The following is a 25,199-nucleotide window of genomic DNA, read 5'->3' on the forward strand; positions in this document are numbered from 1 at the left end:
GGGGGGGGCTGTCAGGGGGTGGGGAGTGGTTGGATGGGGTGTGGGAGTCCCAGGGCTCTGTCTGGGGGTGTGGATAAGGGTTGGGGCAATCAGGGCACAGGTAGGAGGTAGGGTCCTAGGTGCCCAGTTAGGATTGGGGAGAGGGTCTCAGGAGGGGGCAGTCAGGGGACAAGGAGCAGGGAGGCTTAGGTAGGGGGTGAAGTCTTGGGGGGGCAGTTAGGGGCAGGGGTCCCAGGAGGGGGCAGTCAGGGGACAAAGAGCGGGGGGGGGGGAGGGTTGGGGTTTCTGAGGGGGCGGGAAGTGGGTGGGGCAGGGGCGGGGCTAGGGCAGGACAGGGGCGGGGCTAGGGTGGGGCTCCTCCCATCCTCTTTTTTGCTTGCTGAAATATGGTAACCCTACTGTTGCAGCACAATCCTCCAGTGTAACCTGTTGCTAACTGCATCCTCCCCAGCTTGATGTTGAAAGTTTTCAAATTCCTTTTGCAAAATGTCCTTGAACCTGAGTCTAGGTTGGCCTAGTAGCTTTGGAGCATCTGCAAATTCTCCATAAAGGAGATCCTTTGGAATGCATGCATTCAATGCAGATGACCAAGCCAGTGGAGATACCTGTGTCTAAGAACGATGAGTAGACTTGGCAATTTTGCTTTTTCAAGTATTTCGGTGTTGTGGACTTATGTTTCCCACTTCATATTTACAATACAGTGAAAACAGCGGGTATGGAAGATGTTTAGCCTTTGCTCAAGCCTGCTGGGGGCAGTCCACCACCATACAGCAGTGTGCTCAGAATGCAAGTCTGGTAGGCCTGTATCTTGGTGTTCAATGTTAGTTTCCTGTTATCCCACACACGCTTGGTCAGCTGGCCGAATGTGGTGCTTGCCTTTCTGATGCCAGAATTAATCTTGTCATCTGGAGATAAGTTATCCGATACAGTTGGTCCCAAATAGCATAACTTGTACACAATTTCTATCATGGTGCTATTAAAACTTCTGGTGCAGTCAAGAGACCTTGGGCCATAATCAAGGTTTTCTTTAGACTGATGGTTAGTCCAAATTCACCACAAGCTAGCACAAAGCTATTACATAAGATTCCTCCTTCCTTCCTTCCTTCTTGAAGCAAAGAATCTTATTATATAAATATTTGCAGCTGTGTACGCTCACTGTGCTGAGCTGCCTTACAATTTGTAAAGCCCCAAACTGCTGGAACACTGGGGGTGGGAGGTAAAGGAGAGCACAGAAAACTAAACACTGAGTTGATTCCCACTACTGTCTTTCCCACTATTAAAAAGAACAGGAGTACTTGTGGCACCTTAGAGACTAACAAATTTATTAGAGCATAAACTTTCGTGGACTACAGCCCACTTCTTCGGATGTGGGCTGTAGTCCACGAAAGCTTATACTCTAATAAATTTGTTAGTCTCTAAGGTGCCACAAGTACTCCTGTTCTTTTTGCGGATACAGACTAACACGGCTGCTACTCTGAAACCTTTCCCACTATTGTCTCACTCCCAGAAAGTGAGATCAGACCAGCCTGGACCCCAAAATGTGTGGACCACAAAAAGTTGTTGCATAGCTAGTACTTAAAGCTGGCTCTGCTACTGTGCCCTAATTGTGAAATCCCTAATACAATACCATCTCAGGCTGTTTGTGCTCATTTGAATACTTTATTGGCAATATTTATTAACATGATATAAGCAAATATCATCGCTGAAACATCAGTGAGAACAATTCTTGGTTTAAACCTTAGCATAAGTTTAATTAACTATAATAAAATTCCTGCATTTATTAAAATACTGTACATATTTAGTATTCTCATTTAGAAATAGAGTAAAGGAACATTCTGCTTTTCACATTAGCTTCCTTTCACTCCTTGAACCATGCAGACTTTTCCTATTGGAGTTTCTAAATGGAGTTTGTAATTGAATGGGTCAGACTGAGCTGGCACTTGGTGGAACACTGCAGTGGTTTTATTTTGGTAATCCCCCAGCTTCTGCAGAATTAAAATTTTAGTTTTAAAATAAGAATATAAAGTGCTTAGCCCTTATGGTTTTAGAGATACCCTTTCCAATATTAACTGATGCAGTACAATCTTCCTGTGTCTGTAGACATGCAGGTAGGAATAATGGACTGCGTCTTCAGTACATGGAGCTAACATTAGTTTTAAGCCACCTTTGTGTTATCCCAATCCTCAGGGCCTAGTTCAGCCTCAGGGTTGTTCTTAGATGTGCAGGCTTATAATGTGCTCTATAGGGCCATAATTCTAGCAGGGATCAGCAGAGAACAGAATGCTTCAACTATAAAGAACTATGGTTCTTTATATCCCTTTATCCTTGATCTGGTTGAATAGTTCTAAGATTGCTGATAACTGCTGTATTATTTATCTCAACTACATTTATCTTAACTTAGAAGCATAATTATGACAATTTAAATGTTGGCACAGTTAACTACTTCACTGCTGATCATTTTAAGTACCACCATGTTCTTCTTCCAATCTGATCTCTCGGTAATAGCAAACAGCCAACTACAGAAAAGAAATCTGATAAAAAGCCATCAGACAACATCTGCTAGCACCCAATAATAATTATCTATATTGCCTTTTTTCCAATACACATCTTTAAACACAGTGAACATGCACATTTACAGTACTGTCAAGTATCAGAGTGGTAGCTGTGTTAGTCTGGATCTGTAAAAAGCGACAAAGAGTCCTGTGGCACCTTATAGACTAACAGACGTATTGGGGCATAAGCTTTTGTGGGTGAATAACCACTTCGTCGGATGCATATAGTGGAAATTTCCAGAGGCAGGTATAAATATGCAGGCAAGAATCAGTCTAGAGATAATGAGGTTAGTTCAATCAGGGAAGATGAGGCCCTCTTCTAGCAGTTGAGGTGTGAACACCAAGAGAGGAGAAACTGCTTTTGTAGTTGGCTAGCCATTCACAGTCTTTGTCTAATCCTGAGCTGATGGTGTCAAATTTGCAAATGAACTGAAGCTCAACAGTTTTTCTTTGGAGTCTGGTCCTGAAGTTTTTTTGCTGCAGGATGGCTACCTTTAAATCTGCTATTGTGTGTCCAGGGAGATTGAAGTGTTCTCCTACAGGATTTTATATATTGCCATTCCTAATATCTGACTTGTGTCCATTTATCCTTTTACGTAGTGACTGTCCAGTTTGGCTGATGTACATAGCAGAGGGGCATTGCTGGCACATGATGGCGTATATTACATTGGTGGACGTGCAAGTGAATGAACCGGTGATGTTGTGGCTGATCTGGTTAGGTCCTGTGACAGTGTCGTTGTTGTAGATATGTGGGCAGAGTTGGCATCGAGGTTTGTTGCATGGATTGGTTACTGAGTTAGAGTTACAATGGTGCGGTGTTTGGTTGCTGGTGAGAATATGCTTAAGGTTGGCAGGTTGTCTGTGGGCGAGGACTGGCCTGCCTCCCAAGGCCTGTGAAAGCGAGGGATCATTGTCAGTGATCTAAAACCCATCCTGGATGAAGCTGAGAGCTATGTGATTTGGCAGCCTTAGTTTAAGAATAGAGAAGCTCAGTTTTTTCCTTAATCTTTTTTATTTTCTAATTTTCAGCACATTGTGCAGCATAATTTCACGCCACCAAACACAGTGATTCTGAAATATTTATGAGTCCATATAAAATAATGTTTACTTAGGTTGCATTTTTATGATAATTTCTTATATTTCTCCTGTTGGAGTATTGTTTGCTTTACTTGATCTTCATAGGATGAGGGAAAGAGGTGAAAATGAGAGAAACAATATATTCAAAAGAATACAACTTCTTTCCCCTCCCCTGACCAAAGTGGTTTATTTTTTCCAATGATTTGGGGTGAGTGATTGGCATTAGAGGAAAGGGTGAGATGTACAAGTGAAAATACTGACTCAGGAATGGAAATGTATTTAAAAAGACACAGGAGACAGCGAAGATGAAGACACACCAGTGTCTGATCCTGTAATCACAAACTATCAACCATGTGGCAGAATGAATCCTATATAATTATTTTAATCTACAACAAATGTCAACATTATCAAGAAGAATGTCTTTTGATTTTTTTTAAATGTTATACTTTGGTAAATCATAATAAGAAGTTCTAATTGCTTTTCATTGAAGAAATCTCACTTACCTACACAAACACGGCCATCAACCCCAACAGCCAGGCCTGGTGGACATTCACACCGAAAAGAACCTTCAGTGTTGATGCAATGACCATTCATGCAAATTCCTGGTGTCTGACATTCATCAATATCTGCCCAGAGGGAAACATAATTCACTTATTGCCATTTTTGAGTAAATGTCATTAAAGCTTTGCCTCATGGCACCATAGTAATTGACAGATTGTTGCATTTTCCTGTTAAACTTGATATGCAAGGTCTCAGCCAAAGGGAATGTACTTTAAAACAAATTTTCAGAAAAAATGTTGAGTCTAAAGGTATCAGAGATTCTATATTTAGCTTGTCAATTGCAGATTTTTTCACTTTATTTTCTGCCATTTATTTCACAGTAATACTGTGTTTCAAAATTGAAGTTAGAATATAAATAATTATGGCATAATTATCTTTTAGCAAAGCCAGTGCTTCACTTAACTTCACTAAGGACATGATGCTGTTCTCCATGGAGTCAGTGACAAAAAACTCCTATTAACTTCAAAGGTGCAGGATCAAACTCTGCAAAGAGAGGTTTACTTTGGCCAGTCATGCAATTTTCACAGTGAAGTACTCTAAATGGAGTGTCACTACTATTGATTTATCTCACTTTGTTTTTTCTAAGACACCTGTTATTGCAGCATCGAAGTACTGAATTCACTATGAGGTGGTTGAACAAAACATTATGTTGTAATAAAGTTCACTACTAGAGCATTGTTCTGTAGCCACCATTTATATGCCGCAGTCAATCTTTTAGGAGTTAATTCATGGTGATGGGAATTTTTAATTTTTTTTTAATAAAAATAACTGATTTTTAAAATTCAAAACCTGGTAAGACTTTGTTGTTCTCTCAAGCCTGACAATTTATTTGTGCTTTTTAAGAAGGAAAGGAAGTCTTCTCCTCTTATGAACTAATACTTTGTTACTCAATGCCAGTCTCATACCACACTTGAGTTAAATCAAAGCCAGCTAACCTCTGCTCATGAATACCATTCATTAGTTCAGGCAGCCTATCTTTCTTTTCCCCTGTTTTCTTTATGCTCAGCAAGTTTATGGGTAATTTGCAACTCAGAAATATAAGAACGTCAGGATTTCCCTTCCCCCTTTCTCTAAAATTTGATTTAAGTTACAGGGTTTAACCCTACACTTTTTCTTTTGTCTGCAGATAGCATATATCTCTGCAGTTGAAAAAAAAAGTGTGGATTCATCTTTTTATGGTCAAGCCATACTAATTTTAATCTAAACGTACAGCTTAAAAAGAACCTTTAAGTGTGAACTGGAAAGCTACATGCTTATTTTAAAGGGAACCAGATTCACATAAGAGATCCAATTTTAGTACAGAAAGAAAAAATGTTCACAGATGAGTTTGGTCATGAAATACCTTTCTACTGAAGGCCCAATCCAACTTCCACAGTTGTCTTTAAATGGAGTTAGATTAGGCTCCATTCTTTAAATGTTCAAAATTTTCCTTTTCTCCATGAAGAAGCTTGTGTTTAGCCCTATGTGATGGTGTCCTAATAAACATTATGTAATTCTAGAGCAACAAGCAACTGAAGTGGGAATTGACTTTTGAATATTCATAAAAAGTAAAACCTCTGAAACTTTTTCATATTGCTACTCTTGTTACTGTTTTTTGAAGTGTTTTACAGAATAAAATTTAAACAATTAATTACAGCTACAGTGTTTCCCACAAATTTTCACAAGCCATCCAACCACTGTATCTTGCACACCATTATTACATGGTTCTGTAATTTCTTTCTAGAATTATAAATGAGTATTTTAGGCAGTTTTAGATGACTACTGTACCGACAAGAAAGATATTGGAAAATTATTAAGTCCATGTGACAAAAGATTTGCATTCTTACATGATTCACTAAATAGGAAAAGGTGGTTTCGATCAAGATTGTCCTAATGTGTTATCTTACAATCATACATACCAGTACAGTAACGCCCATTTGGAGCCAGGACAAACCCTGGTTTACAGATACATTTGAAGCTACCATCCTCATTTATGCACATCCCATTTAAACACATGTTGGTGGTGGTGCACTCATCATGATCTGCAGAAACAGAGCACAGAAAATGATATATGCCCCTTTAGCCTTGAGGAAACAGAAGGAGCAAGACATCAGAGTTAAAACATCATTTACCCTGAATATTTCAACAGAGAAGGCACGGTAGTAAATGGTGACTCCTCTTACCTTAGGAGAAGGGAGAACAAGGTTCAACTACCTTAAAGAATTCAAAGCTTGTTGCAGATGCAAGTTTCTCATCTTTTTAATAGAAATAAAAATACCCATCTTCTTTAACAAGGCAAAGAAGTAAAACTCAGGCTATGGGATTAAAGGGAGACATGCTGTTACCTGTGGATTGCATATTGGAGTCTGCCCTGAACTGTCAACGGGAATTGTATGGTCCACTCTGTACTAAACTCTGTGACTATCAGGAATTATCAGAAAATGAAACAATTTATGCTAAGCATTTAAATATGAAGGAACCAGCAAGAAGTATAACCTTCTTCCTAGTCATTAACAAGAAATTATATAAATATATTATAGCATCTAAATGCCTTTATATTAAATGTATTACTATTACTGTTATTGCACAATGACTAAAATGTGCTAGGTGCTGTACAAACTCCTACCAAGGCTGAGCCCCCACAGCCAGAGTTTAAAATCTAAAAATAGGAAACTTACTGTTCAGAAACATGAATAGGCCAATGGCCCATTATGGGGATAAACTGTTACAAGTCCTTATGTTGGTGCAAGTTAAGAGGAAGGGGAAGCAGGCACTTGCACTACCCTCACAAATACCTATCACAATTGCAGGATTTTTGCTCAGGACAACACAGAGACTGCTCTCTTGATATTCTTCCAGAGGTGAACAGTAACCTAAAGGGGGCAAGTAGGGGTGTGGAGGAGGTGGGATCATGGCTTTGACCCTCCCTTTCCCTTCTACCCCAGCCCCACCCACTTATGCACAGAGAGACTGCACCCTGCGAAGGACAATTCCTTTCTGAACTCCCTTTGGGATGGTGCAGCTCCATACACCATCTACTTGGTGCAGCTCCTCACACTGTCAGCTTGACCCCAGTGAAGCTCTGAGTTCACCTCATACCAGATCTTATTTCACAAAATTCCATCTTTGAAGATCAAGAATACTCTGTGAAGTGTAACTTCTAGAAATGTTAAATCAGAGTCTCCCTTTGGCGCTTCGTCCTTGTATAAAGACAAGCTCTCCATACCAACACAGTTTTTTCCATCCGTTGTTAGTTCAAACCCAGCATTGCAAATACACTGGAAACTTCCATCAGTGTTCACACACCGGCCATTTTTACAAAGAACGCCATTCTGTATGCATTCATCAATATCTAAGTGAGAGAGAAAAAATCATTAAAAAAAATCTTCTAAGAGTTTCAATGAGTAAACAATATTAAGAAAACATTGTACCTCCTCACAGCACTTTACAAGGTTTCCATAAGATGACTCTCCATCAATGAACTAAAAGTGACACATTACTAGCTATTGTTTTTAAAAGAGCCTGACAGTAAATATTATCTAGAAAGAAACATTGAGAAGATGGAAAGACCTCATTTTCCTGAACTCCCAGTATGAATATAGCTTTACACTGTCAAATATTTATTATACTGATATAAGACTATTGCACAGTGTTAGTTTGTAGTGATGTTCAATAATTAGTCTATTAAAATACGTATAGCCTTACTTTTCTGTGTATTCTCCAATTTAAACCAGCTAGCCAAGTGAACTGGGTCACCAGAAGGAACAGATGAATGGCAAAGGCCAAAAATTAAATCACTATTGTATCTATAGAATTAACCCAAGGGTAGGCCAACATTACGACTGTAATTAAAAAGCACTTACATCATTGTCATTGTTAACTGAAAAAGAGAACGCTAATAATTATTTTCTGAACTCCAATAGAATCTGATATAGCATAACATCTGTATAGTATGCAGATGTGTAAACAAATTTTCTTACCAATGCAAGCTTGCTTGGTAGGTGTTCTCTGGAAACCTGCATTGCATTTGCAGTAATAGGATCCAGGTGTATTAACACAATCTCCATTAGTGCATGGGTTTGATGTGCACTCATCAACATCTGTTGGCAGCAGAAAATAAGACCATTAGAGACTTCACAGCATAAATTTGCTTTCAAGTACAGCATTTTATGATTGAAGAAATAAGGTAATTAAAAGTTCAACACTGAAGTTTGAAGCCTGTTCTTGGTGCAAAATTATTACTTCCCCAAACACACACACCTATTTTTAGTATAACTATGGAATCACATTTTCAAAAAAGGAAGAGAATACAAATAGTATTTTATATCTCTTAAATGTATCCTAAAAGAGAGAAGAGAAAAAGAAAGCTATGAAGAATTTGAAACTCCTGGCCTAACAGAACTGAAAAATCCTTTGTTCAGCTTCATATTCAGTTGTTTAACTGAACAACCACTTATTTTCTTTCTTTCTTTTGAATAATAAGCAGGGTCTACAATGCAACAATCAAGCAGGACTCCTTAGAGGAATTCCAGCTGAGATAGCAATGTCTGGGCAACGTATCCTGATTATTGAGGCCCCAACATAAGGATGAAGGAAGTCCAGTTGTATCTTTTACCCACATTTTCACACCTGGGAGCAGGCAGATACAATCTGGCCCTGAGTTGGGATGTAGTTTGCTTGCCTTCCAAATGATCTCAAACTTGGACTTTGTAAATAACGCCTGACGTTAAATCTCAGTTCATTACACGTTGGAAGTAACTGGCTGGAATGGGAAAGGTAAATAAATAAGGTGATTTATTTTTATCCATTTTCTAAAGGAACATGTGCTGTTGGAGTTTCACAACATAAAAGTGCTGTTCTAGGATTGTTCTGAGACTGAAAATCGCAGCAGCTGAGCTTTTCTACTAGCTAAGGCACAAGCAAGAACACACATTGCACAGGATGCAATAGTGAATGCTCACATTGTTATAAATAATCGCATGTACATACTACATTTCAGACAGATTTTGGATTACACAGAACAGTGCTTTTAGCAAGCTGATTTATAGCAATATTCTTGGCTGGATGAATTTAGGGCCCTCTGGTAAATAGCAAAGAGAATAAAAGGAAAAAGAAATGAAGGATTCAGACAGACCTTCTCCTCATGCAAAAAGCATTTAGCTCTTTAAAACACTCACATTTGAATGTGCAGTTGATAGCATCGCTGCAAGAAAGCCAAAAGAATGAAGCAAAATGAAGAAAAGAGAAAAAAATCAAGGAATTAGAAAGAATATAGAAAGCAGTGACTGTAACTGCTTTTCAGTCTGTATATGTTTAGACAAGCCATTTGTTGTCCTCGAATAGAATTTTATGTATTTACACGAGATCCCCACTCAGAGGCAGCTCTACAATTCTTGGCCATAAAGAATGTTTTATTCCCATGAGCAGTGGACCAATCCGTCCTCTGGATGTTTTGGCTCAGTGCTCAGCCAGCCTGCCCAGAAGGATTGCTCATAATTTCTTCAAAACAAAGCCCCTCAACTGTAGATCTACTCTGAATCGGAGTTTCTCATGAACGTTTTATCTAACATCCTACTTCCAACGACTTCTATTATATATTTATCCTGCCCTAGTACAGAGGAGAACAGGAGCAATTTATAAATATAAACACTATACTCCTCTACTTTGTTAAGGTTTCTAGTATAGAAAAAGATTATTTTTTTTCTAGAATAAAAGTTCTAGGCAAATTTGTCAGCTGCTTAAATGTAAAGCAAATTGATATGCATTGCCAACTACTCTCATTATCAATGAATTCATAAACCCTAGAGAAGGAAAACAATACTCCCCTGTGAAATAACGGATTTAAGCTTACAAAATCCCTTTCAATCCATGTGTGCCAGATGACTCCTTGTATTTAAATATGAATCTGGGTTTTTCCTGTATTATTACATACTAGTGATAAAAGGGACTCAGGCTAAATATATTCTAATAAAAAAAAAAGCTGTTAACGTTGAGTTCAGGTTACTAGAAAGGATATCCCCACCAAAGCAAACTGTCAAAAGCAAGGAAATAAGTATTCAGACTATACAGTCCTTCACCATGTATACTCCCCTCATCATTTTCCCTTTTCAACCTCAACTAACTTCCTTCTGTTGCCCACATCTCTCAATTTTTAAATATTTAATCTGCAACAGTACGCAAAAATTTCACTAAAATATTCTATGGAAAGTTTGATTGTTCTCTGAAGATCTGTTGTGCTAAATCTGAGGACAAAAAAGTATAAAATACAGGGATTTGAATCCAGCTGTAAGTACAATCTCAACACAATTGTAACTGTGGTATTGCTACTGATGCTTCTATAATATTTTTACAATTTTATTCAATATGTTTTTGCAAACACAGTGATAACAAGGAAGGGTTATTACAACACAGACTTCTATCAATTCAGAAAGAGGAACTGATGGTCTATTAGACTGCTCAGTATCAGTCCACTAAGGATTGTTGTGAATCTTATCTCTTTATCGGTAGACAATGATTCATGATGAAAGCTGTACAGTATAATTGGAGGACTGGAAGTTGTGTATTAACCTACCCTTTTGTTCTGGCAGGACCATTTTGGAAAAAGTCATACTTTCTTTTTCTGCCTTACCCCATAAAAATTCTTTAATAATTTTTTTAACTTCTTAAAATATCCTTTGGGGTTTTCCCTGGGTAAGGAGCCAAACAGATCATAATAGTCTGGAAAGAGCGTTCATTTTTATATTATTAACCTTACCCCATACAGTGAAATGTAGCTGTTCCCAATGCCTCAATCTGTTCTTTCAGTAACCAGAAGAGAATCCAAATTGGATTTGAACAAGTCCTTTAGTTTAATTTATTTTAATATATATCATTATGCACAGATATTTCATGCTGTTAAGTTCCCACTTAAAGTCCCAGGTTCAAACTCTGGGTTGACATACAGCAATTGCCATTCACCAGTCAACAGTTAACTATAGCATTTGAGACACTATGATTGTTTTGCTATATTTCAAACAGGAGATCTCAGATAACTCTGCTTGGTAACTGTTGATAAATGTTGACTTTTTAATGCCAATTGCCATACACCCTGTACAATCCCTCTGGAACCCACAGGGTTACTCAAAATGTAGATCAGTGCAGAATGAAGCCCCCAATTAGCATTGTGATATTTGCAACACCTAGATGGACTTGACCCTATTGAAATCCTTCTTATACACACCTAGTCTTTCCTCATTTTCTGATTTTGTATGAGATTCTCCTGCAGATGGTATAGCACCTTCTGTTTTTGTCACTATCTGACTCTATTTTCATCTTACTGCAACTCAAAATTTATTCCTGGAGTAGCTGTCATTTCAGATTTTTGCCAGTACAAAACTCTGTTTTCATTTAACAGTGAATGGCAAAATAGTCATAAAAATGTAAAAATATATACTGTACATCCCAAATAATTAACAGAACATATGTGTAGACCAATTCTCCCCTACATATGCTCCCCCCCTCATATAACACCAAATAGGAATTCAGAAATTAAGAGCTTGATGCAGGAACCACTTAGTGAAATTCAATGGCCTATGTACTACTGGTTGTCAAAGAACACTTGATCACAGTGGTTCCTTCTGGCCTTAACAATCTATGAATTCAGGATACATAGCAGCTTTCAGGATGTGCTCAGCAAATTTCATCATTACTCCCTAGGGGTCTGAACATGCTTTCACTAACGTCAATGTTAAAACTCCTACTGATTTCAATGGTACAGGATCAGATGCTAAATGAGAAACCTTCAGGAATCTCCACTACAACATGAACACAAAAATATACCCCTATTTTTAGCTAGTAGAGACCAATTCCTGACATCCAAATCCCAACTATGCAGACCCACGTTGGTGCCCAGGGCAGGAAAGCTTAGCAGCAGTGTGAACCCTCCCAATCTTCTCAGCCAGGGGTGCAAGGTGGGACGTTCTATGCATCTCCCACTGCACAATGCACTTCCCTGGACACTTCCTCTTAAATCCTAATTATGCCAGCAAAAATTGCTCTATAACCACCTTGCCAGCCAGGGCAGAGGCACAAGGAGCTGTTGCACACTCTACTTATGACTTATTTTAGCCTGTACTTAAAATAATTTTGCACAGTAAGCAAATAGAAGTCAGCCAGGTTGAGAGGGATCCTGAATACACAAAGCATGACTGGAGGCAAAAGATGTCCCCTTTGTAGAGGACCTCTTTCTTGTCCTATGTTCTGGGAATAACTGAAAACAGATGTGAGCAGTAAGATTTTTTGCCATTATGAAGTGTCTCCCCCTAATGGGACATGAATCTTTTCACACATAGCTGTCTCTAATTTCTCTCTTTCACGGTGGCACAGAAATAATTATTAAAACTTACAAATATTTTTTCAAACAATATATCTGAAAACAGAATTCTTCTTAGCAGTTCTGTTATCGTTCCATGCTTTGTGTTGCCTTACAAGAATTGATGACATCACAAACCACTAAAATAGAGTAGGAGATGCATTCTTTCTGCCTTTTAAAAGTGTGTCATCAGCAGTTGAAGGGAAAACACGTAATACTGAATTCAGTTCTTCACAGGTAATTTCAAGTATTTTGATTTATAATGTAAATGCATTTGGTATTTAAGTCTGTACATAAATTCTGTTAACGAATTGGGATCTTTACAAAAACCCTTTACCATTCACATTCAAGAGTGAGTAAAACACACATATAGACCAAATTCTGCTCTCAGCTACTTTGGTATATATCCACACTAACTCGACAACAATGGAGTTACCATACTGTAAATTCAGAGTAAATGAGAGCAGAATCTGGCCCACAAAGTGTGAGGATAGATGTACAATGATCCAACTAACATATAATAAACAAAAAGATCTATTCTTTACTGAGATACATAGCAATTTTAGTTGAAAAGCTTGTTCCTTTAAGACTTACACATTGTCCCAGTATAAAGAATTATAATTCTCACACTATTTTTTCACAAGGACCAATAATACTAACAACATTCTGTGGAGAAAACAATAAAATGCACTCAAAATTAAAATCTCATTTTTAGAGAAATGGGTTTAAAAATGAAATATATAAGGATTTAACAACGAAATATTTATCTGTAAAAATGTACACTTACCTATACAATCCCCATTTGCATCTTGCTTATATCCCATGTTGCACTCACATCGATAACTGGAAATTGTTGGTATGCAGCGTCCATTTAAGCAGAGATTGGGGTGGTGTTTACATATATCTATTGTCTGATTGAGGATTGCTGAAACAGATTACAGAAGATGAGAAAGTTGAATCAGAATGTGAAATAGGCATGCATAACATAATCTGTAATTATTTTTAACTATTTTTTTTAAACAAATCAGTAAGTTTACAATTTTTCTGTAAACAAATCAGTGAGTTTAGGTATTCTTTAAATACTTAAAAAGAAGTATTTCCAAGAACTATTGATAGGACAGTAAGATAACAAAGACATAAATTAAAATCAGAAAAAAATTAAACAAATGGCCTTGGTTATGATACACTTTTTACATTGAATGTCTGATGAGAGGGGTATCATTGGGTTTGGATCCAGGTAATTCATTACTATGACTTTATTATTTATGGTGTATTTATCCTAATATTCCATACTTTGTTTTGTACTATGTCCCTGATCCTGCAACACTTGCAGAAGGTATTAGTAACTGATTATTGTTCATCCTGGGTCTTGGGCCAAAGCAGTAATTTTTGGGGGGAAGGGACAATTCCACATTTGGAAGAAAAAGAAGGAAAGATTTCCTCTAGTAGTATGTTTCAAAAGTACTGGCGGCTCAGTGGCTTGGAATATTAGTAATACTGACTGCGATGGATTGGTGGACAGTATGCAGGTAAGATATTCAAAGCTGCTTGATAAAATAGGTCTACAGTGTATCGCATGGATGTTACTACCACACAGATTTTATATGTACCGGCAACACATGATAGCATGGTATAAAGGTTTTAGCATCATGAATTTGCTATGACTGCTTTATTCACAAGTTGCAACGGGGGAGATGTGCAGGTAATCCTGAATGAGTGCTTTTATATCACACCATGCCATTATATATTTTGTATATGCGCTATATGTTACAGAAAAACTACATTAGGAATGTTTAAGGTAATTTTAAAAACATTTATGGAATTATTTCTTGTATCCCTCTCTCTGTAAAGCTTTAATCTCTGTAAGTCCAATTCTGCAAGTCTGAGAGGGAGAGAAAAATTAAAACTAATAAATGTAAAATGCCTCCAAAAATAACTTAATGGATTTTCTATATATAAAAATATAGAGGGGGAGGGCTTCAAAAACTGACATCTCAGACCCTTCAGGATCCAAAAGCGAATGTTCGATCCCACTGGGAAGCTAGAAATCTCCTCTCTCTCATGGAATGAAACTTCCTCTTCTACCTCTGCAGGGTAGCAGGATTATAGATCTTATGACTATGAACAAAATAAAGTTTTTATTTATTTAAAAAAAAGAAAACTGTTTCAAGTCAGACTCTCTTTAAGGTCAGAAAGGACCATTGTGATCATCTAGTCTGATCTCCTGCACACTGCAGGCCATAGAACCTCACCCACACCTGAAATAGACTTCTAACCTCTGGCTGAGTTACTGAAGGCCTCATATCATGGTTTTTAGACTTCAAGTTACAGAGAATTCACCATTTACACTAGTGTAAACTGGCAAGTGACCGTGCCCCATGCTGTAGAGGAAGGTGAAAAACCCCCAGGGGCTCAGCCAATCTGACCTGGGGGAAAATTCCATCCCAACTACAAATATAGTGATCAGCTACATGTGAGCAAGACCCACCAGACAGATAGATAACTGAGAAAGAATTCTCTGTAGTAAGTCAGAGCCCTCCCCATCTAGTGTCCCATCTCCAGTAGTTGGGGATTTTGGGGACTGAAACTGATTCAGGAAGGTGGAATTTGATGGACAATTTTCTGGCAGTTTTTTTTTTTTTTTTTTAAATCTTGGGTAGCTGATGCAACTCATGAGTTTGGAGTGTTAGAAGAAGCCCCAGGTAGAGGGAATAATGGCTAGAGTGTAGAGGATCCAGAAATGTGAATGATAAATATATCACACCCCTGTATAATTTATAACATGTATATTACTTCAATTTATATTTTTACCAAATGTGTAGATGTAATACCGACAGATCCCAGTTGTTGGCAGGCGGGCTCGAACCTAGGGCCTCTGAAGCTAAATGAATGAGCCTCTACTGCATGAGGTAAAAGCCATATGGCTCTTAGCTCAGGCTGTAGAACAGACTCATTAATCTCTCTCTCTAAGTGGTCTCGGTGCCACTAAATGGGACAGAACACCATACTCAGAAGGTGTGTGGGTTTCATAGATAATGAACAGAAATTTGAGGTTAAAGCCACTGCAGGTATACAACTTACTGAGGAGTTCATTGAGTAAAAGGTGAAAATAATTGGTAAACAGAGGGATTGTAAAAAAAAAAAAATAGAGGTAGTTACAGTGTATGAAGGACCAATAAGAAAGCTAATCTCTGTAACCCAAATAAAGAAATATTGAACATGTCTGTATTGTGATCTTTGTTGGGAAAAAAGGGACAAACTCTCTAGAAAATTCACTGTCATGAAAGAATACAAAATTTCTTATATGCAATTACATTAGTAAGGATGTGTATTCAGAGAGAGGTTCTCATTTTCAGAATAAAGCCTAAGAAACACAAGCAAGAAGCAATAAAACTAATCAAAAACAGAGGGAAACAATTAAAAAACAACAAGGAAACATACTCAGCCCAGTAATGATTGCACCATTTCCAGTGTGAGTCTGGCCACCAGTCCCAACACCTGCTCCTCCTACACCAGGGGAGAAGCCATTGCCACCTGGAATGGGAATAAATCCAGTTCCTCCTGGGCCATAGCTATTCCCATTTCCACCAGGAAGGAATCCATTGCCTCCTGGTCCACCAGGTCTGGAACCACCTCCTACAGGAACTCCATCTATGCAAAGTCTGCGGTATTCATCTACAAAAAAAGAACACACAGAGAGACATACAGTAAAACAGTCTTGCCTAATTCAGTGTGTAAAGAAGATGCTGAAATATAGAACTCTGTATAATAAGAAAAAAATAAAGTAACAACTCCTCATTTTGGAATTTACTGTCTTCTCTCTTCTACTCCTATATTTATGAGGCATTCACAGTCATAACAGGTGTTACTTAATGAATACCATGTACAGTAATACTAGGACGTGTTATAATTTACTCCTAGCTGTTTGGTGTAGCATTTGGCAGGGAATGGATAAAAAAGTATGCTAACCCCTGTCCCGCAGATATCTTAGCGTAGGTAAAATGAAAACACATTTACGCCACCAATGTGGAAAGTTGCTATGTGAGTGCCAGGCTGAGAGATTATTCATGTCATGTACATTGCCAGTTCAAAGAAACATGAAATCTATAGAAAAAGAGAGCAGCTGTTCCTTTACATTGTAATGAACTATGGATCCTCAGACTCATTTTCTCTTTGAGCTTGACCACAAAATCTTCATCAGTTCACAAGAACTACTTCCAATGTCAACAAAAGGGGGTTACAGAAACTGGTCCTAAGTAATAATGGACCAGAAAAAATGGTTCACAGATGGAAACATCCATACTGAAAACACAAGAATGAATAATAATGTAACTCCTAACTTTTTTTAAGCTTTGATTTTAAGGTAGTTTAAAATGTTTCCAACAACCTCTGTCATAACTGGAATGGGCAGCAAAAACCACTCACCAGAGCCTCTCACAGGACACATCTCAGGAACAGATCCAATGGCCCAGCATCGACCAGATTCACAACAGCACTGCATTTTGGTAAACCTATTCGGAAGTTCTTGTGCACAGCGACCATTCACCAAGCTGGAGAAACATGTGCCTGCCCTTTGATCTGGACATTAATTAAAAAAACAAACTAATATGAATTGTCCTTTAGAAATTTGCCCCCATGATTGCAAACACTAGGAGTAATAGCAAGAAAAGCAATTGAAAAGTTGTATAAAAACAAATTTAAATACAGTCAGACAAAGTTTATCAACAACTGGTTTATTGCAATGCCATAATTTTTCAGTGACACTAATCTTGCATTAATCCAAAATGTTGCTACCAAACTCATCTTCCTCTACTTCCACTTTAGCCATGGGAAACCCCTCAAGTCCCTTCACAGACTCCTCAAGGAAATGACCACATATTTAATCTCTATTAGCCAGAACATGGTGTAGGTATCCTGGAACATACGGGAGAGTAAGAAACCCCTCTTCTCCTCCATACATACCCAAACAAACCTGTGCAGCCTCCTCAGATCTTTGTTCTGGGCATTTAGAAGTAAGCAAATATTGTATGGTTGCTGTTTCCTCCCCCAGTATATAGTCAGGAAGTGGGTGGCTCCACAACCTAATTTGCTGGCCAGGAAGTAGTAATCTGCTACTTTTTGGAGCCTCCAAGGCATAATTTCCTCCCTGTGCTGCTCTTGGGGCAATGCATTTACATGCAGTCCCTTACAAAGGGGGTATTGTAGATGCACAATCTAGCCCAACATAAAGCCTGTGCACACCCTACACCCTTACGCGGCAAGTAGAGCCATTGAACTGGAACTAATAACAGAGTAAGGTAGTACTCAAATTGGCTAAAGGGAAGCAGGACTGGACCAAAGATAAATGTATGTTATCAAAATTAGTGGCCAACTATCAAAAATTGCATACAATAGCTTACATTGCAATTATACTATCAACATATGGTATACAATATACGTTTCAACAGTGCAATAAACCTTTTCATTTTTAGGATTGTTAAATAACATATCTGAAATCAATTCACTTTGGATTAATAACATTAGACTCTGCTAAATTTTTCCTGATCAATTTTTTTTAGGTGCTAAATTGAACTGCCCAATTTGTAGTATTTTTTGCACATCCAGCTACTTTGGCCTGAAGAATATAATTCAGAACATTTAAGGCAGGTTTTCAAAACTACACATCTAAATTACACGTGCAAATGATGTGTCAAACCGTCCTTGCTCTACTCACAACAAAAGTTCCACTGACTAACTACAAATGTGCATAAATTTTCTAGAACTGGCTTGACACAGGGGTTAGTAATTGTGCATGAGAAAAAACTGTAGTTGTCCTAACAAAAAGAGTAATTGCCCTAAGATTTTTAAAAATGTGGCTCTTGATGTTTCTTTCATGATGTAATATCTGATATAATATGTAGGGCCAGAATCTACCACTTTTACTCACAATGAATAGTACCTTATTCTCTGAGTAGTCCCACCAAAAGCAATAGGACTATTAGCAAAGAAAAAGTATTGTTCAGTATGAGTAATGGCAGCAGAAACAGGCTGTGAATTTTTATCAGACTGTTTTCCGAAGTTCAACATAAGCAGGAGCAAAAAAGGTCCAGAAGTGATGGAGGATTACAAACACTGAAATCAAATTTAAGCTTCATGTAAGCATTACAGTGAGGTAATGTCCAGAATGTTAATTTTAAGGCCTAACAGCCTTGACAGTGTCATGTTAAATTCACAGGGCCTTTCTAAACGCAAGAACTATTATCAAGATATTCTTTGAGTGTTCAGTTGAACTTTAGGGGCTTTATTCCGTTTTTTTTTTAAATGTAAAGGCTACAGATTTACCTCAAATTAGGTTTTAGGATGTTAACCAAAAAAGCAAACAAAAACCAATACAGCACTATAAAATATAAAGGTACAAGCTGAAGCAAACAAATACGACATTAAAAATGGCAATTCGTGTTTCTTCTAAAAGCCCTTTATAATTTTAAGACTACTTCATTCCAACTACTTGGTGCAGCAAGTTAAAAAGACTCTTCAGTCCCACACTTATAGTCATTAAGCACTTTAAAACTGTATTGACTGTTTAATCTTAAAGACTAAGAGCGTTATGTTGCTTAGTATGAAAGCATAGCTAGAAGGGGCTGGAAGTGGGACAAGAAACAGCACAGGGCCTTGGCAGTGATGACCATAGTCTGTGATAGATCTCAGGAGATTGGAAGTTTCATGGACCAACCCCGTTGCAGGGGTGCTGAAATTTTTTTTTTTTTGTAGTGGGAGTGCTGGGAGGCATTGAACCAAACTGTAAACCCTATATATGATGGAAACCACTTCAAGCCAGTGGGTATGGCAGGACCTATGCCCTACAGCTGTGTGTGTGTGTGTGGGCACATATGTGCTTGTTCTCCATAACATACCTCTACTGCCTGTTCCTAGGACACAATCAGGGAAAAAAATAATTTGGAGACAAACTGGCTCATTATCCATATTTTACAGGTGAAGCAACTGAGGCACCAGAGAATAAGTGGATTATCTAAAGTCACACTCTATCAGTAATGGATTTAAGGACTCCTGAGTCTGCTCAGACTAACAGACGACGTAGCCAGTACAGAAATATCGGACTCCTAGACGTACACTTTCCCATGTGTTTTATTCCTATCCAAGCCAAAGAATTAATATTTCATGCAACAAATTTAATGTCAGCAACTTTCTCATGTAGCGAAGTTTTACTTAATACACTGCACCTGGCTGTTGAAGTACCATTCAGGCTTCTCTTAAATAATCTAATTTTGGCAGAATGCTTTCTTTGACTTAATATGAACTCTAATAATTTAAGAGCCAAGTAATTTTTCCAGAATAAAAAAGAATCAGAAGATAAGGAATCTTCTGTTTACTTGATAAGATGTGTTAATAAGTTTTCTTCGTAGAGAAAGTGCAGTTGTTGCAGATGGATATCCTATTTTTCTAAATTAGAACTTAAGTCAGAAGGAAATTTTTACACATACACAATATGCATATGCAGCTCTTACTGGCTTCAGTGGGAATCATATATGTGCTTCAGAAGTTAAAATTTGGACTTCTGTATATATTTTTATTGAGTTGGGTGGAAAAATATAAAACAAGAGCATTTATTCAGCATGTTACATGCCAATGCTTGTGACACCCTAGTTCCTTCAAAAGCAGTGAACTATTTTACTGCCATAGTCTCAGCTACTGATTTGTTGCATTACTGAAGTAATTGGAAGGTTAAGAAGACTAACAGGAATGGTAAAATAGGTATTTGCATAAAATAACTTGGTATTTTGATTAAAAATAAAATCTAGAAAATTATTGACCCAAAATTGTTCCAATGGTTTCAAATGTCTACTTTAAATTGACAGAAAAAGGTTAATTCACAGTTATAAGGCTTGTTGTAATAACTGTAAATTTACCCTAATAGTGAAATTGTAAAAAGTGAGTGGAAGTTCATAAAATATCAGAATATAATAATCAATGTTGATGGGAAAAGATGCAAAAGGGAGATTGAATTAGTCCAAACAAAAAGGCCTACTGATATAACTCAAGGGCTGGGTTAAGATCGGGTCTGACAAATAAGAGAAGTGTGGTACCAGAAATCAATTAACCAAAACTGGTGTGTCAGAAACTAGGCCTAATTGGTGGACAAAATAATGAGGGGATGGGCTAATCTACCCATCACTCGCTTTTGAGATTCTGAAGAAAGAGACTTTGGGATGAATGTGAATGAAGTACTGACTGAAACAAGAGGAAGGGGCAAGCTCCACCATCATGGCTGCCACCCCCACTGTCTTCTAGGATCCCAGCTTCTAGTGTAACACCATCAGATCTTTTTTGTCTTAATCTTGAAAGATATCCTGACCAGACAGGTCAAGAGAGGGACCCAGATTTAATTAATGGAGATATCCTGTCTCCTAGACCTGGAAGGGACCTTGAAAGGTCATTGAGTTGAGTCGAGTCCAGCCCCCTGCCTTCACTAGCAGGACCAAGTACTGATTTTGCCCCCAATCCCTAAGTGGCCCCCTCAAGGATTAAACTCACAACCCTGGGTTTAGCAGGCTAATGCTCAAACCACTGAGCTATCCCTCCCCCCATGACACTGCCACTTCCACCTCCACTGGCTTCTGCTGAATCCCAGCTGGGATGTAAAACTTTTTCCTGACACACAGATCCTGTATATGCTCTTCCGTCATCACCTTATTTCTTGTCTTTTCTATCCTTCTACTTTTTCCTTCTGTCAAATAAAAATCTGGCTTAACTGGCCAAGACTGTATATTTTGCAAAACTGCTATTATAAGCCTGCAACACGAGAAGCAGATAAGAACAATGCCCGTTGCTTGTACAAATTTGCCAGGCCTCAGAGTGGCTAATAAGACAGTATGCTATGCCTGGGCTTTTCCAGAAGCAAGATTACACGTGAAAGTCAACATCAGAAACAAGCTGCATAGTTTTAATCGTTGTTGTTCTTTTCTCTCCCCCTTGCGTGTATTTGTCTTGTTCAGTCTTCTAGGAAATGAGGTTGGGCTTTATCGATAACCGCAACAACAACTCCAGCCCAGTTCAAGTAACCTGTTTGCTTTTCCCCAAACAGGACAGTTATTACCATCTAAGAGACTGTCAAAGAAAGGGTGGGTGGGGAGCACTTCTAAAAAAACTCTCTCCAGCTAACACGAAAGGGAACAACGGATGTTTTAAAATGAATGCCATACTTAATACTTTATATTTCAAATGCTTTAACTGTTTTTCCCATCTTTTCTGTATTTTTAATAAAAGGTCAAAAGGATTTTTAATGGTGTATTTGCCAGCACAGCAGACTGAGGCTCTGTTTAAGTACTAAGCAGGCTGATGTCTCTGTGTATCAAAGCCCAAATCTTGTTTAACGCTGTTTGATACTGGACAGTGGCAGCGTCATGCTTTGACTCTTTAGGCCCATTGTTTCCATCTAAATTAACAGAACAGGCTGCCATTCTGCCCTTCACTTACTTTGCACCTGAATTCTGCAAGCAAATTATACCCCAATCCTGCAAACTCTTGAGTGCATGAGAAACTTTACCATCATTGGACAACTCAACACATAAAGTTATGCACACGCCTATGTGTTTGCTGGATCTGAGCCTGAGAATGTAACATCTACGCTACTTCTTAGTGTCACAACCACCTCAAGATATTACATTATAAGTGACACAAGATGGTAGGTTAACAGCTAATGGTTTATTGCACAGGGTAAACGATATTTTCAGCCAAGTCAACATTACATTTAAAACCGTACACTTGGCATACATGCAGCTGTAAAACAAACATAGTGAAAAGATCCATGACACACGTTACCACATCTAAAAACAAACACATATTTTAAAAAGGACAGAAACAGATTTTTTAAAAAGTCAGATCCAGAGAGCTCTAACTACTGACATTTGATCTTTGTTTTATTCTTACAAATGGAAAAAGGCCATTCAAGCCAAATGAAATAGCAATTCATTTCATTTCCTGTAGATGTCTTCTAAGTTTACATGAGTGCACTTCTACTGCTGGCATTCAGAAGGTAAAGTACGCCTATGCAAGGCAGACCTTGAAATATTAAGCAAGAACTCAATCTTGCTCCTTTGAAATCAAGGTGAGTTTTGCCTTTGACTTCAACAGAAACAGAGTTAAGCAACGAGTGTGATTCTAATTTCTCATGTCTGTCCACACAACTGTGGCTTATTATTTCCTAGCTAAGAGTCTAATCCTGCTCCCAGTTGCAGAGGCACAGAACTGGAAATATAACTGTAAAAAAACCAAACCATATTTCTACTGTATTGGTTGAGGGTCCTGGGCCATAAGAGAGCCCATGCAGAGTCTCCCGCTCTGCAGTGGCACTCTAAACAGGACTGCACACTGGGACATTGTGAACAGACTTCGGATTTGTGGCAGAAAGGCCAGTGTGCCTGTGTACAGTGTGGATCACCTGGCAAAAATTCCCATTAGAGAAGAGAACTTCAGCCAATAGCCCCAGCTTGTAAGCTATTTTTTTTTTAATTATTATATGGAGATATACTTATCTCATAGAACTGGAAAGGACCCTGAAAGCTCATCGAGTCCAGCCCCCTGCCTTCACTAGCAGGACCACATACTGATTTTGCCCCAGATCCCTAAGTGGCCCCCCTCAAGGACTGAACTCACAACCCTGGGTTTAGCAGGCCAATGCTCAAATCACTGAGCTATCCCTCCCTCTGGCTTGAGAATGCCCCAAGAACCCACAGAAGGATGTACTTACCAATACAGTGGGATCCATCTGTAGATGTGACATAGCCACGTGGACAAATGCAGAAATAACTTCCCACTGTGTTAGAACATTCGCCACCTTCGCAGATTCCTGGAACGATACTGCACTCATCGATATCTATTCAAAGAAGGAAGAAGCAGGTGATTAACAAAACACTTGCATATAATGCTTTTCAAATAAGAGATTTTTTTAAAAAAATGAAGGGCATTACATTCAGTTAGAATGCAGCTCAGGTTTAATAACGTACTGCAATGGTTCAGAAATTGTGGTTGATGAAACACTTGTGGTTTGCAGAGCAATAGTTGCAGGTCGTCTGTTTAAAACTGACTGATCACACAGTGCCAGCTTTCCTTGTATGTTCCAGTTCTGTGCCACCCTAAATCCTGAAGTAGGTTAAAGCAGTCTGGACGCTGCTCTAACTCACATCAGATGGCTGTGGTCGCTTTGGGACCATAAAACAGGTGAGCATAGCGGAGATGCAACACCGATCAGCCCTACCCCAAACATTCCCCCTGCGCCTGCTAAGAGCTCCCCATGCTGTGAGCTAGCCAGAGCCAGCTGCATTCCTGATGCTTTGCGAGCCACAAGTAGTTCAAAGAAACTGTACTGTAGTCTTCAGAAGAATGGACTCAATCATTGTACATCCTTTCATAGAATTAATCTTTGGTTACGCAAACAGTCCCATTAAAAGCAGTGGTCGCATCTCATGTGAACGGAGATACCACCAAGTCAATGGAGCAAGTTTTGACCAGAGCAAAACCTGTGGAGTGACGTGATGCTGGGTATCAGAACTGAGAGCATGTACTAGGAGCTAAACACACACTTGTTTTTTCAATGCTCCCCATATTGGTGCCCACACAGTGAGGACGAGACAGTCTGACTGTAATGCTGAGAGGTGAGCAGCGGGGGGGAGTAGGCTGGGATGTAAGAAATACCTGATCACATAGTAAGTAAAGACTGCATCATAATGCATAAGTACAAGGGGGCAGTTTCAAGTATCAGGCATTTCCTAAGTTTTGAGTGCTTCACTTTGCAACCTGAACATTTTTTTAGATAGGCATGTTGGTGGTAGTGGTTTTGTTTTTTATTGTTGTTTTGTAATTCTAGTTCCACACTGGGTTTGTTTATGGTGACCTCCGTTTATTAGAGCTCTGAGTAACTCTCTTAAATGTAACCTGCAGCCAAATTAAAGTTGCCATCTTTCAGGTTTTGTAATAAACTTGAAACCTGGCTCATGTTAAACCTGGGATGAATTCTGAGAAAGCTTGGGCCAAGTTTCCAACAAACTTGGGCTGACTTATGTTTTCCAGTTGAAAGCATATGGAACTCTGTGGCTTTTGCACCACCCAAAGCCTGGAAAACGTTGGTGTTTTTGGCTCAGTTTGCATTTAAGTTCTTGGTTGCAAAGTGACATTAAGAGAGTTTTACCCCATAAAACAACCCCCCCCCCCAAAAAGTCAAACTTTTGGACCCACGTCATTTCTCATAAAGAAAGCTCAGAAGAAGCTATGAAGAAAGAACTCTCAAAGAGGATCAATTTGCAGAGGTCCCCCAGACAGTCCCTTCAGGACTTGGAATTTTCACTCCTCTAAAGAAAGTCCTGGGACACAGCCCCAAACCTGGCAGAGCTCCTAGGATCATCCTATTGCTTCTGCACTGGCTCTGACCCATGAGTACCTCTGGTTCCTTAGTCATGGCTGCACCAGGAGATGGGGGTGGGGGAGGGTTTAACGTTAGGGTTACCATACGTCCGTTTTTTTCCGGACATGTCCGGCTTTTCGGCAATCAAGCCCCCGTCTGGGGGGAACTGCCAAAAAGCCGAACATGTCCGGGAAAATGCTGACCGGGGACTTCCCCTCCGGCGCCGGCTCTGCTCCTCCCCTGACTCTTCGGCTCTGTTTAAGAGCCGAGCTGCCTGAGCGCT

At 38.8% G+C, this 25,199-nt stretch overlaps 1 protein-coding gene across 1 annotated transcript in view; it reads right to left on the minus strand.

Annotated features, from left to right (window-relative positions):
- The window catches only part of FBN2 (fibrillin 2), a 254,198-nt gene that overhangs the window by 142,518 nt on the left and 86,481 nt on the right, over window positions 1–25,199 (minus strand). The window contains exons 8-15 of the mRNA XM_034773456.1: window positions 23,267–23,392; window positions 16,945–17,097; window positions 15,961–16,194; window positions 13,307–13,444; window positions 8,150–8,269; window positions 7,396–7,521; window positions 6,089–6,211; window positions 4,133–4,255 (exon numbers count right to left, since the gene is read on the minus strand). Coding sequence (XP_034629347.1) covers window positions 4,133–4,255; window positions 6,089–6,211; window positions 7,396–7,521; window positions 8,150–8,269; window positions 13,307–13,444; window positions 15,961–16,194; window positions 16,945–17,097; window positions 23,267–23,392 — 1,143 coding nt within the window. The remainder of the gene's footprint in view (window positions 1–4,132; window positions 4,256–6,088; window positions 6,212–7,395; window positions 7,522–8,149; window positions 8,270–13,306; window positions 13,445–15,960; window positions 16,195–16,944; window positions 17,098–23,266; window positions 23,393–25,199) is intronic.

This window comes from Trachemys scripta, chromosome 6 (assembly GCF_013100865.1).
Source record: "Trachemys scripta elegans isolate TJP31775 chromosome 6, CAS_Tse_1.0, whole genome shotgun sequence".
NCBI classification, from domain to species: Eukaryota; Metazoa; Chordata; order Testudines; family Emydidae; genus Trachemys; species Trachemys scripta.